The 17,884-nt window shown below is 36.6% G+C and overlaps 3 protein-coding genes across 18 annotated transcripts in view; 1 reads left to right on the top strand and 2 right to left on the bottom strand.

Moving 5' to 3' along the window:
• Positions 1 to 134: 134 nt before the first annotated feature.
• On the bottom strand, positions 135 to 4,181 carry rnf11a (ring finger protein 11a). Its single transcript, XM_052545973.1, has 3 exons — positions 3,693 to 4,181; positions 2,153 to 2,322; positions 135 to 1,587 (listed from the first exon to the last, which is right to left on the bottom strand). Exons 1-3 carry the CDS (start codon positions 3,789 to 3,791, stop codon positions 1,416 to 1,418), a joined length of 441 nt encoding a protein of 146 aa, XP_052401933.1. The 5' UTR covers positions 3,792 to 4,181; the 3' UTR covers positions 135 to 1,415.
• Positions 4,182 to 4,975: 794 nt separating this feature from the next.
• On the top strand, positions 4,976 to 11,226 carry rad23aa (RAD23 homolog A, nucleotide excision repair protein a). The gene is made up of 9 exons (XM_052545971.1): positions 4,976 to 5,287; positions 6,056 to 6,217; positions 7,316 to 7,488; positions 7,959 to 8,005; positions 8,093 to 8,220; positions 8,368 to 8,443; positions 9,015 to 9,145; positions 9,233 to 9,406; positions 9,615 to 11,226. Exons 1-9 carry the CDS (start codon positions 5,222 to 5,224, stop codon positions 9,726 to 9,728), a joined length of 1,071 nt encoding a protein of 356 aa, XP_052401931.1. The 5' UTR covers positions 4,976 to 5,221; the 3' UTR covers positions 9,729 to 11,226.
• A 51-nt stretch (positions 11,227 to 11,277) lies between these two features.
• The window catches only part of nfixa (nuclear factor I/Xa), a 90,858-nt gene continuing 84,251 nt past the window's right edge, over positions 11,278 to 17,884 (bottom strand). For all 16 annotated transcript variants that reach the window (XM_052545953.1, XM_052545954.1, XM_052545964.1 and 13 more), the window contains one exon: positions 11,278 to 16,312. In XM_052545953.1, coding sequence (XP_052401913.1) covers positions 16,298 to 16,312 — 15 coding nt within the window. In that variant the 3' untranslated portion in view covers positions 11,278 to 16,297. The remainder of the gene's footprint in view (positions 16,313 to 17,884) is intronic.

Below are 17,884 nucleotides of genomic sequence, written 5' to 3'. Positions count from 1 at the left end.
TTTTACTTTATTATTAGTTGGAAGTGAAAATACACTTATAATAATAATAATAACACATGTTGGGTGAGCAGTGATTTCTCGTGCGTTGTTCATTTGTGTATTTGGAAGACAGAATCAGAAAAAACATGTAGAAATGGAAGAATTTGGCAACCTTTATTGTATTATAATACTATTCTTGTGCCATTATTGCACATAAACGAAACATGTCATTTAAAGTATGCCTGCTAATGTTATTGCTGACAAACTTACATTAACATGGCACCAACAAGCGTGTTTAGTTATTTTATTTTGAAAGCAGTTCAAACTGTGAAGGGTTTAAGATCATATATTCAGCTAACATACAGAAGACTTAAGACATTACGAACAGTATGAAAACTGACCGAAGCATGTACTGCTTTTTTCCATTAAATTTTTTACCATGTTCAAAAAACAACAACAACAACAAGGAATAAATTTAAAGCTTCCACTATAAAGGCTGACTTTAAGTCTGCAACATTTGAAAGGTGCACAAAGTTAGGTGATTGCATCACTAATATTCTCTTCCAAGATAAAGAAAGAAAACTACTGGAGACGATCCCCACGGTTCTATCCAATAAGAACAGGCATAGCAAAGCTAAGTGGGGACAAACAGGATCCAACATGTAACACCAAAAACAAGCAGTTAGGGGAAAGATGATCCAATACCAGTGTTAAAAGGCAACTTACATCCCAGAATCTGGAAAACAGCAGCTGACAAGGCAAAACTACCACTAAACAACCTCATCACGACCCATCCGTAGTGATCGAGGAAAGAGATTGGAGAAAATTATAGAAAAAGTATGTAAAACTACCACCTCAAACACCAGTTAGTGCATCACGAGCTTAAACATTATCATGGCACATGTTTTCTTGTTTATTCGGTTTCTTTAACGTAATGAAGGTTTTTCAGCAATCTAATTGTGACATTCACAGCCTGCAGAATTGAAACTCCGCCCTCTAGACTTGTCAAATTCAGGAAGGGATGATCTCATTGGCCGAATTTTGGTGATGGGCGGGTTTATCATCCAATCAGAACGACATGAGTCCCTCTCGCATATATATTGCACATTTCACAAATTTGGTTAGAACGAAAAGGGGAAAAAAGGTATAATTTACTAATTTGAATTTGCTTTTGAAACGCTCTATCTTCATTAGAGATGCTTCACTGAAACTTTTACATCAATTACATGTATATGTATTCGAAAAGCGCTTTTACATGCAAGTGAGAGGTTTTAAACATCCTTCCAGGGGGTTTTATTGTTTAGCACTGGACATTTTTACAGTCTCTGCACAGACACAGAGTCACACCACCTTCATTTGTTCAATCTACTGTCCCAGAAATTTCGGGGCTCTTGGCAGACTCATTGGCACGTCTCTCGGTTTTGCCGCAGACACTCTCAGTTCGTCTCGTAGGAAGACAGCAGCGCAGCGTCGACGGGCTCCATACAGGAAGGGCAAGTGAAGGAGCGCATGAGCCAGGCATCAATGCAGTCCACGTGATAGATGTGCATGCAGGGCAGGAACCGGATCGGGTCGCCGTACTCAAAGTCCATCATGCAGATCACACACCTGTGGGCAGAGGGCAAACAATTTTACATGCAGCCGGCTAAATGTGAAAGTGGTTTTCACTAGTGCTGTCAAACAATTAATCACATCCAAAATAAAAGTTTTTGTTTACATAATATATGGGTGTGTACTGGGTATATTTATTATGCTTATACAAATACACACACATGCATGTATATATATTTAAGAATTTATTTGTTTATAAATAAATAAAAAATATATGTTTTCAAAATATATATATTGTATGTGTGTGTATTTATATATACATAATAAATATACATAGTACACATACATTTATGTAAACAAAAACTTATTTTGAATGCAATTAACTGTTTGATCTTATTAGTATTTACATGTATATATTTATATTTATATAATATATATTATACATAAATCTATTTATTATATAAACAACATATTTTTCTTAAATATATACATGCATGTGTGTGTATTTATATATACATACACCACGCACACACACACATATATTGTTAACAAAAATTTTATTGTGGATGCGATTAATCATTTGACAGCACTAGTTTTCACGTGTTTTCGGGACACCACGCACTCTTTGATCTTCTTGTCGGATGGCTCTGTGCCCGGGTCGAAGACCCCTCGGGGCAGGTGTTGGATGAGGCCGATGCGCTGAGCGATACGGACCTGCTCCTCCTCCGTCAGCTGCGTGGCCAGCCGCGTCTGACTGGGTGTGGGATGGTACACTGGCACCTGCGCCCGCTCCTGGGGTCACGAGAGCATTTGCTCACACATAATTAATACAATCCACATGTGGTTGGAGCACACAGAAGGGCTTATTAGGACTTCACACTCTTAAAAATAAAGGTTCTTTATAGGCATCGACAACCATGCAATCTTTTCAAAATAGGGAAAAAAAGGACAAAATAGTTATTTATAGTGGAAAAAGGTTTCTTGGATTATTAAAATCATACTAAGAAAAAAATTATTTTAAGAATTGCAAAAAAAAAAAGTTTATTCTATAGCATCTCAGTGAAAACCCTCTTTTGGAACCTGTATTTTATAAAAGTGTGTAGTTTAACAAAATAAAAGAAATAACAATCATGTAGACACTATCCTGTAACTGCAGCCATTAGAAGATATGTCCATGCTGTATGTGAAGAATACGAAGATTAATTATTTTATTTTTTTTATCTATTGAATTTTTTAAAGATGCATTTTATTTATTTATTTGCCCTCTCTCTCCCTCTCTCTCTTATTTTAGATTAATATTATATGGAAATGACAGGGGGCAGGGAGATTAATTATGTAATTAATTTAAATTTAGAAGGTTATATTTTTACTTTATTTACAAAATCCACAATGTTCATAAAAATAAAATTACATCAATATTCTCTTAACCGTTTTAGTAAAATTTTGTCCAGAATAACATATATAAATAAGACTGATCTTATGATGACTTCTTAACTTCTTTCAAACATGAGAACACAAAGCAAGAAACTTTGAATGCAACACACACATCTACATCTCTCTCTCTCTCTCTCTCTCTCTCTCTCTCTAGATATATATATATATATATATATATATATATATATATATATATATATATATATATATATATATCTTCTGTATTACGGATGTATTTTCTTTATATCACATTCTCTGAACTTTTAAATAATACACTGTCTTTTATATATTTAAAAGGCCATAAAAGAAACTGTTATGTTACAATTTTGTATTCGCAAGCACAGAGTAACGTTACAGACGTGTTGTAATTTAAGGAAGCATTTCTTTCAAAAACATGATCTGTCCCAGAAACTGTATTTATTTACCTTTTATTTATTATTATAGCTTAATATGGCATTATAACCTATAATGTCATTGTAGCAGTATCTAAATCACTGTCCAAAACAACCTTGGTACGTTTTCTCAGTCAGAGATCAAAGTCAATACCAAAGATGCATATCTATGATGAAAGAATTGCATTTCTCAAAACCTGCTTACAGCAAACTTTTCCTGTTTTCAGACAGTTGAATACCCACTGCTGTTACGAACACGATCCCAGCGTGTCTACAGTCTAGCCTGTGTTGTGCACAACAGAAAATCATTTTTGTGGTCTAGTAGTTTGTTTGTACCTGGTAGGGCGGCGGAGGCTCTCCGGGCAGACTCGCCCCCTCGGACTCGTTGAGCAGGGACAGATCATCAGCGCCTTGAGAAGACAGACAGTTCCCCATCGAGCTGAGCCTGCGCCACACGACAAACACGACAGAAACACGTCTAGGTGGCCTTTGAAAGACTCGCCAGTCCTCGGTTGTGTTTATGGTCCGTCGTTTCTGCAGGCCGTTGTGTCTGATGTCTGTCTAGTATGTAGAAAAACAACCGCGTCGCTAGCCAGCGGTCCGATTTTCACACACACAAGAAGGACGTTTAAAAGAGCGGGAGTCCTTGAAAACCGGTACGTCCAGGTTGGTTTAATACTTACGGGTGTGCTCTACAGGTATGACATGTAATATCCATTTATTATGGCCTGTACAGAGCAATATTTTTAGGTAAGACCTCTTGACGACTCCATATCCTCTTTCATTGTTTACAAACTCTTGGGCCGGAAGTGGGTTGATCTGTGGATTGTGGTTATTGTAGTTTTTGTACTGAACGCTGACGCAAACACTGAAACTTAAAATTTTTTGACCACAAGGAAACCCATTTCTCTTTTTTGTGTCTAACATGATTCGAGAAGCTATTTAAAGTCGTCACTCCCGGTCCTGTAATTTTTTATTTTAACTATTATTTTTTTGTATATTGTGCAAAAAAAAATGTACTTATGTACTGAATTAAAAATATTTTTAATATATTAAATACAAATATTTTTTCATGGGGAATCTTATGCTTTTATTCGGTAAATTTCACATACACAAAACCAAAATGAGTCATTTTAAACCACGTTTAAAAAACCCTGTTTATTGACTGATATTATTATTATTATATACAAAGATATACAACCTTATATGCAAAAGAGTTAACTGAATAAAGATAACTGAAAAGTAAAACACTGAACTTGATATGATCTTCTTTATTTACATTTAGTCATTTAGAAGACATTATTTATTATTTATAAAAAACTAAAACTAAAAACTCTGTATTATACTGTCATTCTTTATTTCGATATTTGTTTTATTTAAAATATTTATTCTGTGTTGGTGTTTAGTACAGAGCCGAATCTGGTTTAGTGGAAAATAACTATAAATACATAAAACACAAAAGGAAGATCAAACAGACTTCTATAAAAGCACGATTATGAAGTTTAATTAAATTAAACTCCATCCATGTCCATGTTATGCCTAAGGTCATTTTTATAATATAAATAAATGTCATAATTAGTATTTTTGGTTTCCTGCATCATTGTAAAAAGCGCACTCAAAAGTGTCGTTCAGCTCAGATCCGGAGGGTGTCGCTATGTCTGAGCTCACTCGTCCGCTCCGCCACCGCCGAAGAAAATGACGCAGCGCCCCTGACACAGGCGTGTTTTTAGCCTGTTAGCTAGAGAACTACATCTCCAAACGATTAACACCGGTCACTCGCCTCGAAATCAAACATTTCCTCTGGATATAGAAGTGTTCAAAGACCCCGAATCGAGAAGAAAGGAGAAGACAGAGGCAGAGCAGCTATGCAGATCACACTGAAGACTCTGCAGCAGCAGACCATTCAAATAGACATCGACGATGAGCAGACGGTATTTACACGCTTTCTTTCGCTCTTCTAAATACGTTACAAAAAGTAGATGTACTAAGAGTGAGTAACTTCATGACAGGACCGTATTTATAGCGGTTTAAGGGGATTTTTGAGTCATTAATGAGTCATTGGGGATCAACTGATCGTGTAAGGCGATAGATAGATACTTGTCTGTAGAGTAGAGTATAAACAAATGCAATCACGATAGTTGGTCTGTCAGATTTATGTAACGTTCCTATAGAATAATCTAGAGTTACAGATTATATGTGACCCTGGAGCACAAAACCATTATTAGGATATTAAGAAAAGATCATGTTACATGAACATATTTTGTAAATTTCCTACAATAAATGTCAAAACTTAATTTTTTATTAGTAATATGAATTGCTAATTTCATTTGGACAACTTTAAAGATTCTTTTCTCAGTATTTGTATTTTTTTACACCCTCAGATTCTAGATTTTCAATAGCTTTATCTCAGAAAAATATTGTCCTAACAAACCATACATCAATAGAAAGCTTACTTTTTCAACTTTCAGCTGTATAAATATCATATAAAAAAAGAACCCTTATTACAGTTTTGTGGTCCACTGTGATATATTTAAAGATTATAATAGTATTATTAAAATGACAGGGTTGAAATAGCTGTCAGAACGTGTCTGGTTGCTTGAATATCCACATGCTATTTTCCTTCCTTTTTTCCTATTTTCCTTTGATGACGTAAATGTATGAGTATGAATTGACTAATTATAATTATGGTTTTGACTCAGGTGAAGGCATTGAAGGAGAAGATTGAGGCTGAGAAAGGGCGAGAAAGTTTTCCAGTAGCAGGACAGAAGCTGATCTATGCTGGGAAAATCCTGCAGGATGATACGCCCATCAAGGAGTACAAAATCGATGAGAAGAACTTTGTGGTGGTGATGGTGTCCAAGGTCAGAGTTTAGAGATTTGACCGTCTGAATTAAGATAACAGTTAGGGATGCACGATATATCAGCCACCATATCGATATCAGCCGATAAATGTAAATTTTTCTGTTATCGTTATTGAACTGATAAGAGAATTTGGCCGATATCTTGCAACCGATAAATTATGCATTATTTCCTGCAGAGATGATTCAGATGTGCTGCTGTTCACCATGATTGCTTTAAATATCTTTGAAAACACTTCGAAAATGAAAATACAGTGATTGTATATATATATATATATATATATATATATATATATATATATATATATATATATATATACACGAGAACACTATTATAATAAAACGTCATGAATTCTTTCGGTTTGGATTCCGTGATTCAGCGCATTGTTGCGGGATAAGCCAAGAGCGCATCCGCAACAGAAGCTACACATTCTTTTTGTACGTATATTAGTTGTAATATCAATGTTGTATAAATACCCGAATATATAATTTGTTTCCTTGAGTTAAATAATATGGCAGCGCTTCAGTTTACCGGTGTTCATTCAGCCCTTCAGGCTGTGAGTTACAGGTTGTCAGTTATGTGGTGATGCGCTATGAAATTGTTGTGAGGCAAATTAATTGTGATATTAATTTAATAATAAAAGTAACCTTATAATAATAGCCAGAAAATAACAGGCCTACATTAACTGGAAATGCCACATACTCTTAATGATGACAATATTTAATGATTTTGACAGTATCTTTGGCTATAGTCCTTACATGCTGGACCGCTTTCAAAACACTTCGTCTTATGTTTTTTTTTTTACACGTAAGTAATGTTGTCCAGTAACTTGTTTCCATTATTTAAGCATTATTTTATTTCTTTGTAAGGCTGCTTAATGTTTAATTTATGTTGAAGTGTTTAATGCCTTTTAATGAGACATTTTTGGTAATCAGGCTCTCAAAAAAAGATTATGTAGAAATGTGGATTTAGGTTTATCGGCCAACATATCGGTTATCGGCTTTCATAGTTAAAGAATTATCGGTTATCGGTATTGGCAAAAATGTTCATATTGGTGCATCCCTAATAACAATCAAAATATTTGTTTTTCTTCTGTCCAGACAAAAGCACCAGGATCACCCACTGCACCCTCAGAACCACCCAAATCTGCCGCTGCGCCTTCCTCTTCCTCCTCTCCTCCTCCCGTTCCAGCTCCTGCCTCCCTTCCCATCCCAAAAGATGAGAGTTCAGACGACCCTCCTGCAACCGTGTCACCTGCACAGAGCCCAGAGCGGTGAGACTCAACCAGGATACCTGTCAGAAACTGTGCATGTTTCTACAGTTGTTTATATCACGGGAGATATATATTTGCATGATTGGGCTGACTGCTTTTAATCATTGTCTATGTAAGAGCGAAAAGCAATTTATTAGATGTAAATAATCTAATGTTTTACTTTGCTTCTGTCATGTTACTAATAAAAAGTAAAACAATCTGGTGAAAAATAATAAAATGGGGTTATTAACTGTATAGTCAAAATAAATAGATGGTACCATGATTATTTAATATAATATCAAATTATAATAAATAATATATAATAAATAAAGTATTAAATATGATTTTAAACAAGTAATAGAAAAGCTATTTAGAAATCTAAAATAATTAATTGAAAAAAAAGAAAAGAAAAAAAAATATATATACATTTACATATATATATTTAGAGCCGACTGCTGCGATAACTAAATCATAATCTGTTTGTTTTGTAGTGCCTCTGGTCTCGGGGCTGATGGGGAAGATGCATCTTCAACATTAGGTACTGAGAAAATCTTCCTGGTTTATTTGCAGTAAATGTGTAGAGATGTTTTTTTCTCTCAGATGTTCATGCACATGTGTTTTGCAGTCAAAGGTCAGGAGTATGACGCCATGCTCACAAATATCATGTCTATGGGATATGAGAGAGATAAAGTGGTGGCGGCACTCAAGGCCAGTTATAACAACCCTCACCGCGCTGTGGAGTATCTGCTCAATGTGAGTGTGGCTGTACAAATACATGCTTTCCAAATGCAATCATAACACCAGTCACACTTGCTCTTTATTATTATGATACTTGTGTATGTTTTTGAGAGAGCTCCATGCATGTTTGTGTATCTGATGCACTGTTGTGTCCTGTCTCAGGGGATTCCTACTGTCCCAGTGCAGGAAACTAGTCCTGCTCCAGCTCAGCTCCCCACAGACACGCAGCCCACAGAAGGTAAATAAATGTGCTTACAAAGGTCTTTATTCCTTTTTAAAGCAATCTACACTACCATTCAAATGTTTAGCGTTCTCAAAGCTTCTCAAAATACCTAGATTTTTTTTCTAACATTACTGATGCCAGTACTGTCACGTTTGACTTATTTATTATGTCCTTGCTGAATAAAAATAAACATTTATTTAAAAAAAAATCTTTCTAAGCACAAACTTTTGAATGGTGGTGTATATTTTCAAGCAAAAACTATTTAAAGTAATTTCCACACTGTTTTAATTGAATAAGAATTTGTATGCATAAGATTTTTATGAATATACTTTCTTTGATATTTAATATACTAAATTTGAATCAGAGTTTCAGAGGAATCCAGCTGAGAAACTTTAATGCCATTTTTACTACATGTACTTTTTTGTTCACGGCAAATCACTTTTAATAGCCATTTAATGATTTTATTCAAATAAGATGCACATTTAAATGATTGCATTATTACAAATATATTGCCAGTATTCAGTATAGCGCCCATCCCGATCATGAACAGACTGGAGAGTTGAGCGAGTGTCTGATGTTGTGTTAGGTGAGAATCCGCTGGAGTTCCTGCGCTCTCAGCCGCAGTTCCAGAGCATGAGGCAGGTGATCCAGCAGAACCCGTCCTTACTGCCGGCCCTCCTGCAGCAGCTGGGACAGGAGAACCCCCAACTCCTGCAGGTGATCACACATCTTCAGCACAGAGCCTAACAGAGTCTGTTTGTGTACGCTCTCATGTCTTTTACTCACATGTTTCACTGATGGCAGCAAATCAGCCAGCATCAGGAGCTCTTCATCCAGATGTTGAATGCACCCGTGGGTGAGGGTGAAGTCGAGGGTGGAGAGGGCGGAGAGTTTGCTGATTTGGGTGCTCTGGCTGACGAGGCGGCTCCTGAGAGTTACATCCAGGTGACGCAACAGGAGAAAGAAGCCATCGAGAGGGTGAGTGAACACCACTGATGAGAACGAGAAATGGTACCTCACCAACCAGATGACATTGAAAAATATCTAGTAGCCTATAATTTTTTTTTTTTTTCAGATACCAAAAAAATAATAATAATAATAATAATGGATTTAGATTTTTTTAACTATTATAACCCAGTCTTGCACGAATGGAAAGCATCTAATCTAACCTGTGTTTCTCTCTCAGTTAAAAGCTCTGGGGTTTTCAGAAGCTCTAGTGGTCCAGGCGTACTTCGCCTGTGAGAAGAACGAGAACCTGGCTGCAAACTTCCTGCTCAATCAGAATTTCGAAGACGAGTGAGAGTCGCGGAGAGCCCGCGTGCCCCCCCCCCCCTCCCTGCCACCACACAAGCACTGCATCTACTCGGGACACCGGTTTCCCCCCATTATTTCTTTGAGTTTACAAGTCAAGGGGAGACTCGCAGACTGGTTGGGGACGGGGCGGATGCAATCACTCGGTGAACAAATTCCAATGGAATTGACAGCATTTGGGTTGAATGCACTCTAGCATGTTGAAGAAGTGTGCTTGCACGTGTATATGCGTGTTCCCTTAGGGAATATTTGACTAAATCAGCATCAATTGAAAGCAAACGTCTCATAGTAGTATTATGGGTTGTGAGGAGGTTAGATGTGGGCATACGCATTTGCTTGGTTGTTTTTAGTTTGGGAAAGGATTAATGAGATATGTCTAATGGAGGATTTTATATATTTCTCTAAAATCAGAGATATTTCTGTATTTCTCCCAGCACACACCTCTGATGAATGTGATAACAGCATTCACAGATGAAACAATTAGTGCAAATTTTTGCCTTTCTGTAACATTCGCAGTAAAACAAAATACCTAAAATGATGCTGTTCTGTAAAGGAATCCATATCATGTAGAATAACATAATCTGAGTGATGATCGTTTTGAATGTACCTGAATTCAATAGATCACTTGTCCTATTTAAAGTCAACATGAAAGCTGTTTGCATTTGTAAGTTTAACAAGAAATTGAATTAAGCAAACTGTAGAACGGGACTCAAAAATGAAGGCTTTGTTCCTTCTTGCCTGACATTTTAAATTATTTTGCTAGAGCTTTTTTTTTTTTTATTTACAATACAATTTGTGCATAATTCCATACATATGCTTTAAGAAAGTAAAGTTGACTTTAAAAGCTTCTTATTTAAAGTTTTATTTCCGTTAACCGTTGATGCAAAACAAATAAGGATCATTTTTCATGACATTAGCTTTGCTTATATTAATATGAGGACCAACAAGAGGTTTTTGGCACACTAGAGCTCACTGCATTTCAGAAGCCAAAAGACCTGTTACAGCGTGATGATACTCCACGATTAAGTCCTGTCAAAGAGAGATTTCCTTGAATCATATTGGTGTAAAGCTGACAATGGGTTCCTCTGTTCATGTATTGAGAGTAAAGTCTTGTAACATTCACCTCTTAAAGCAGGTTCAGCGGCGGGAAAGAGCCTTTACATTGTTTTCGCTCATAGCAAAGAAACGCTCCTTTGTAATGTAGAAGCCAAACTGCCAGACAGTAGACTCTTTTTTTTTTTAACTTATCAGCAGGCCTACATGAAGTCTGACTTAGTGGAATGACTTTAAAATAAATGGTCATTTTTGTTAAATGCAATGCTTTGGTTGCTGAATAATGTATTGTTAAATGTATTAACATGTGGTGGAAATCAGCAGAGCTTTGTGGATGCAGACTCCATGTAGGCCTGTTTGTTAGGAAATTAATCATTTGAATTTACTACAGCTTGAACTCCCCTGGGATCAATAAAATCTCATTGCAAAGAAAAGTTTTGAAGTGGTGTCAGTTTCTTACCATAAAACAAACCCATATCAGAATCTTTGTACAGTCAAGAACATCATTTATTCAATCAGGTGCTGCTCTTTACAAACATTTTAGTTTTTTATAATGGAAAAGAATCTGTAAATAACACATGCAGATTGCCAAAGGCTCTGTGGAGGGCGCTGGATCAGAGACGCTGTACTAAAACACAAGCAAATCAAAACCACATAGACAGTAGATATTTAAAAAAACGTGTACAGCTGCAATTTTGCATGAGCAAATTGGGGCAGATTCTGAATAAATAAATGCAACTAAATTTTCATAATCCTGACACAAACCAGAGGGATGATTAATAATTCAGAATTTAGTGCTACTAACTCTTAATCACTTCATCATGGTGTGCATGTAAAAATTAATGCACATTAATTAAAATATTTAAAAATTCGTAAAAAATAATTGACGTAATTAAGTGTGGACTTCTCTATTCTTATAGAATTAGAATGATTATTAAAACTTTGTAGTTATCATCCTTTTCATGCAACATTTACTTTTGTCTATTTTTATATCCGATAAAAAATGTTCACTGCTGAAACATCGACTATCTATGATTAATATGGTGCTTACAAAAATGCATGGCTTGAAGTATTTTAAGTGGAGCAGCTGGGATTTGACAACAAAGCTGCCGCCACATCTGGATCAGTCCTTCTAAATGCAGGGCATTTTATTCTTAGTGCACGGTTTTAAACGGTGCATAAGGTGCAATTAGCAAATCATCAGTCAAGTTCTTTAAACAGCTGGCCTCAAACAACCACTAAAAAGGTGCTTTAATTGCAGAGTCAAAAGCGAGACTAATGGAAATAAATACAACACAAACAAACACGACAGAGCTACTGTGCATCTTCTGGTCCAGTGCTCTCCACCGACAGCCAAACAGATCTGGCACCAGGACCGCACAGCTTCCTAAAACACACCGGTACTGCTGGTCTCAGATGAAGGGAGGGTGAGCGGGGCGGTCCCGGGTCAGTTAGTACTCAGAGCCCACTGCGTTTGACCGAAGAGCGAGACGTGTATGATATAAACATGTGAAGCATACAGACAGGGATATAACATTAGAGTTTACAACATCTTGCTCAAGAGAAAAAGATTCAACTTTTTTTTTCCAACTCTTTCATCAAAAGAGGGAGGAAAGATAAGGATAGACATCTACGGTGCCAAGAGCGCGAGACTAATAAAGACAGAGGTACAGAGAAAAAGGGACCCTTTTTTTTTTTTTTTTTTTGCTTTTTAAACTTTTTTTTTCATCATTGTACAATAAAAAGAACGAAATCACATCCATTTTCTTGTAGTACTATATACTGTGAATACAGCTTGAGAAAGCTCAGAAAGAGGAGAGACGGGTGTTCATCATTTACAAGATGGTGTCTGTGAACAAAAGGCACTTTGAATGGGACAACCTTTAAATGCTCACCTATACACTACAGCACGAACACTATGGGAGCTCATTTACATACAGGAATTGTTTCCAGGACGATACGGGGAAGCCGTGGCACACTGATTTATTTTTTTTGCCTCTCAACTCGAACCTTGTGTGCTCTAAACTACGACTAATGAAACCCTACTCACGTTAACATTAACATCTACACGATCTCATCTAAAGGAAGCAGAGATTTGGAGCAAACGTGATCTGATTGCGTGTGACAAACCCTCTAGTTGTGATGCTTCATTTTGGCCATTCCTCCAATCAAAACACGCCTTTCTGCATATTCATCAGGTATTTAGGTGCATTCAAGTCCTCCTGGGAAGTTTGTATTTATGAGTTGCAAAGTCATTTTTAACTACAAAATAACATAATTTGTATTGTGTGTTTTTATGCAGTTTATGAAGGTGCAATTGTTATGCATTATATTGCAACGGTGGAGTACTATCATAATTTATTATGCAACTTTATTGTAAATGGAAAAAATGAGTTTCATTTTAACAGCCTAACCACTAATTACAGATGCTGCATTCATTACGGCATTCAACTCAAATACAATCTTTCTGACCAACTTAAACTTGAATGCACCATTTATCTAAGAGTAAGAAGGGGCATTGCTCTCTTAAAGGTTGTAGTAAAATGCCTTTTGTCAGAACCAAAATATATATATATATATAAAAATATGAACCCCCTAGGTAAATACAAAAGAGAAGAAGAAAGAAACAGAGGCTCGTTAAACTTGTCTCGTTCTGGTGTGGTATTATTTGCGCTTGAGTAACAGAAGCACCAGTATTTTGTTGTTGTTGCCATACATTTGCTTTTGTAAAATCGTTCCTTCGGCCCCCACGCCTAAAATAGTTTAAAAACAAAAGCTTACAAATAAAACATTAAAAAAGATAATTGAAAAGTAAAAATTAACTTCCCCGCTTTAACGCTTACAGAGACTGGGATTCTTTTTGTGGCCCTCGTGTTTAGAGTCCAGGAGCTTGCAGACTTCAACCTTTTTTCTTTTTTTTTTTGTCTTTTTTTCACTTCCTTCGCTTTCTTAAAAATCTGAAGACAAACACAGATATCTACCCAACACATTGCACACGGCTCAGTCCACATATAATTTTTTTTTACCCCTCTCTCTCTCTCAATAATAACACTTTTCAACAAAGAGAATTTGTTTTCTCTCTGTTTCTGTTCTAAAGGTGTATTTCTGTCCTGTTTTTGATCTGCACTGACCTGACCCGACAGTCCTGTTGGTTCTGACGAGATGATCTGATGTTTTTGGGTTTCATATGTTTGGACGTTTTCTGATGGCATCACTGACCCAGGTCAAAGGTCAAAAAATAACTAGACTGCCATAGAGCTAATTTCACAGCGGAAGAACTATACATATGTCCATATATATATACACACACACAAACACACACACACACAGTATGAGTGCGATACGTCTGGATAACATCTATCTTTAAATATGATGTTTGCAGTTGCTCATATGTTGTTTGCCAAGCCCATGATACATATTGTACATATTTTCTGTAGCTTATACATGAAGTGAAGACCCTGAATTGCATGTAAAGGGGACACTGAGGCACTTTGATGTGTTTCAAGTGGATGATGAAATCGTCAGCTCTCAGCCAATCAGAGTCCCTGACCATGTGATTGACAGCCAGGCAGTCCAGTTATTTAGTGAGGTCAGTGGTTACGAGCATTTTCTTTTCCGAGTTCATCTAAAATTGAAACATGCTGTACTTTAAATAGGATGCATGTTGTAAAATCATGTTCGATAGAGGGATTTGTTTTTAAAGGTTTCCCTTTGTCCTTTAAGGAAGTGGGTGTGTGTCATAGTGCAATGTTTGTGTATGTGTGCATGTATTTACTTTAGTTGAGCACTGTGCTGATAGGCTAAATGAAATGGTAGCATTGAGTAGATTGTCGTGCGAGTTAGGCTGTACTGAAACAGAAAAAAAAGCTGTAGTAAAGTTATGAACGAACTGTAAAGTGATGGAAGGGCAGAGCACTGTCGATATAATAGCCATCAAAAACATAGAATTAATGAAGCTCTAAAAGGAAAACTTGAGATTGTCTGTTTGTTAGTCACATTCTAGTTGAAGGAGAGCTGATCTTTACCTGTAACTCGAAAAACAAAAAAGCACAATTCCACATGCAGTTCGGTCAGCTGGAGCAGAAGCGGCTAGCTACGTTATGCAAACTAAAATCGCACAAAACCAGAAATCAAACACAAGTGAAAGGGTGAATGTCACAAAAACACAACCAGGTCACATTGCACAATCAAAATAAAAAAATAATATTTTACAAATTGAAATTGAAGCCTATTTTTGTCTCACTGAGATTGCTTGCATTGTGACAATATTTTTTATGACAATTAAACATTTTCATCCATAATTCTCATTAGTAAATTACTAAAAGTAAATTATGGATGAAAAAGTTATTTTTATTGTTTATTTATTTATATTTTTTGCATGAGAATTTCAGAAAAAAATGGCTTGGTTTTTTTGACCATTTTGCAATAAATAATTATTAATTAAATAAGCTTTCTTTAAATCATATTTTTGTCTTAATTTGGTTTTAGGGTAATATGACCTGAATTGTAATTTTTTTGACATCCACAAAAAAATAAAAAAGTACTGCAAAACCAAATGCAAAGTAAAGCAGAAGAAGCCCTTGTGTGCAGGGCTGACTGTAGGATATATATGATGCACAAGCACTCATGGTAGTGAAGAGGTCAGTGATGGATGCACTAAAAACCCTCGTTAGTTCATGCCAACGGGTTTTATGACTCAAATCACTGGCCTTTTAATTCATAAACACTACTAAATGAAAAATGTTTGAGTCACAAGCTTGATATTAAAGTCAGTCGTGCTTGCCCCTTCCCATTCCTGTGATCAGCTGTCTGTCTACTCTATATGATGTTGTGTAGTGCTGTCGCTGACGTGACGTGTGTGTATTGCTCTGCTGGTACTCATCTGTGTGTTTTAGCCTGACTCTTAAGGACAGAGCTTCTGTCATCCCTTCTCATTAATCACATTAGTGTTATCTGTTGTTTCGCTCAGTCTATTGCTTGGTAAACAGTGAGAGGATGCCGAGTTCACACTGCACTGGAGGGCGTCACTGAAATCAGGAAATCCAGATTCGGAAGTGTAAGCCTAAGCCAATCAGAAGGCTCCATCCAATCACACGTGTCCGGCATCATCCAGGTTACATGTCCATTTCAAATGTCAATGATTTCATGAATAGAGTTCTTTCCTCACCATTGCATATGACTGGCGGATGAACAAATTAAAGAACGGTAGATGGGATCAGTCAATGCACTGGATGTCTCGAGAACACAACGAAGATGTCGGTTTGACGTTCCTTTGTTTGGTTCTCTGAGCTGTCCAGACTGGCAGGGTAATGCTTAAGTCTTCCAGATCCCTCGATCCAAAGAGGGTGTCAGCGGTTTGGGGAATGGTGTGTGTATTTGTGCATGTGTTTGTGTGTGAGAGAGACTTTACAGGGGGGCGTGTGGGAAAGTTCCATACTTAGCTTTGTGACTCCATTTCCAGTTTTCATTGTGGATGTGTGTCTGTGTGGTTTATGAAAAGTCTCGTCAAAGGAACCATGACTGAAAGAAAAGGAAAGTAATGAGAGAGTCATTTTACAAATAGTCTTAGTTAATATGTTTCATAACCACATTTGAAATGTCTGAGTAAAAGAGTTTTCTTTAAGAAATATAAATTGTTTGCTCAAACAGGGAAATTCTGTTCATGTAAAAGTGTGCAATGTTTGAATTAGGGATGTCAAATCTCGATTATTTCCATGATCGATCGTCGTTTAAATTAACGATCAATTAATCGATTAATCGTTAACCATAATACTGCAAAATGCGTCTATTGCAGGCACGCAGTCAGCGGTATGACAGGATGTGCAAAAGCCACACACACACACACACACAAAACGCTTTCTCACTTGAATTAAAGAGGTTTTAGTCTGAATAAAATGCTAGTAGCAGGATTATAAAATGAATAGATGCGATTATGATCATTTGATAAAATGAAGAGAGCGCGCCATACTTTTGAGGTCATTTTACTTTGTTGACAGTTTCCAATCCCGCACGGAGAACGCTGAACGCGCCTCTTTAAATGGTTTTGTGGTGCTCGTTGTTGTATTTTAAAGCACAATTGCAATGTTTTCAACTGACATTATTGTATAAAATTATCCGAAATGTGGAGCGCGTGTGACTGCGCTGCACATTAAGTGAACTACATCGGCGCTGCTGCACCAAAACACAGTTGCTCACATTAATTTGATCCTGCTGGATTCTGTCCTAGAAAATGTCAGATTTTTAAAAATCCGGCATACAGCGCATTAGATCGTGACAGTGCATGCGTGCAGACGAGGATGAGCGAGCGCGGCTTTGGCTAGATTTATTTGAGGTTATTGCTCATGTCTCATTCGGCACAAATCGAAATGTTTCCATATTCGCAATGTATTTGAATGTTAAACTATTATTTATAATGTAAACTAGGCTTGTACTTAACACGCATTCGCATATAGACGGAAAAGATGATCCTCTTCATATGAGCAAAAACGTCCTTGGCATAACAGCAGAGTGGACCGGTATACTACGGTCTATTTAAACTGACCAGTGTAACCTTTTAATGTTTAGTTGACATTTTATTTTGATAATGAACAGACTGCGATGTAAGTTTGAATCGCTAGAATATACGTGTGCAGCAGGCGATCGAAACAGCTGAGACATTAAAAAAATATATATATTTTCCGCAAAAGTGTTTACTTTCATTTGTGCACACTCACAATAAAAACAGAAGATTTGTGCTCTTGTAAAATAAAGCAAACAAACAGAATGCGTTGTCATCCTTTTTTTTTTTTTTGTGAACTTATGGAGCGCCCACACTTCTGTTTTAAATCCGTTAATCTTAATTATTTAAGTCGGATATATTTCGCATAGCCTATTTAAAAAAAAAAAAAAAACATGAAAACAAATTGTTATTTTTATGTTGGGCCTATTACTTAGTAGGCTATAAATTTTCCTTAAAGCATCCCATTTTGTCCCAGGGCTTAGAACCTGTGCCCTAGTCAGGTCCATGCAGAAACTTGTGAACGATGCTCGGCGTCACCGTTTAGTGACAGCAGTGAATGCTCCAGGAATGTGTCGGTCACAGCGCCTATTAAT

The sequence above is a fragment of the Carassius gibelio genome, chromosome B1 (assembly GCF_023724105.1).
Source record: "Carassius gibelio isolate Cgi1373 ecotype wild population from Czech Republic chromosome B1, carGib1.2-hapl.c, whole genome shotgun sequence".
In the NCBI taxonomy this organism is placed as follows: Eukaryota; Metazoa; Chordata; class Actinopteri; order Cypriniformes; family Cyprinidae; genus Carassius; species Carassius gibelio.
This window is presented reverse-complemented; position numbering and strand designations above follow the sequence as displayed.

Excerpts from the sequence above, each read along its gene's own strand:
- rnf11a (XM_052545973.1), bottom strand. The coding sequence starts at position 3,791 with ATGGGGAACTGTCTGTCTTCTCAAGGCGCTGATGATCTGTCCCTGCTC. Across the intron at positions 2,323-3,692 it reads AGCCTCCGCCGCCCTACCAG|GAGCGGGCGCAGGTGCCAGT; the intron begins GTACAAACAAAC and ends TCGTGACCCCAG. Across the intron at positions 1,588-2,152 it reads TCCGACAAGAAGATCAAAGA|GTGTGTGATCTGCATGATGG; the intron begins GTGCGTGGTGTC and ends CTCTGCCCACAG.
- rad23aa (XM_052545971.1), top strand. The coding sequence starts at position 5,222 with ATGCAGATCACACTGAAGACTCTGCAGCAGCAGACCATTCAAATAGAC. Across the intron at positions 5,288-6,055 it reads ACATCGACGATGAGCAGACG|GTGAAGGCATTGAAGGAGAA; the intron begins GTATTTACACGC and ends GTTTTGACTCAG. Across the intron at positions 6,218-7,315 it reads TGGTGGTGATGGTGTCCAAG|ACAAAAGCACCAGGATCACC; the intron begins GTCAGAGTTTAG and ends TCTTCTGTCCAG.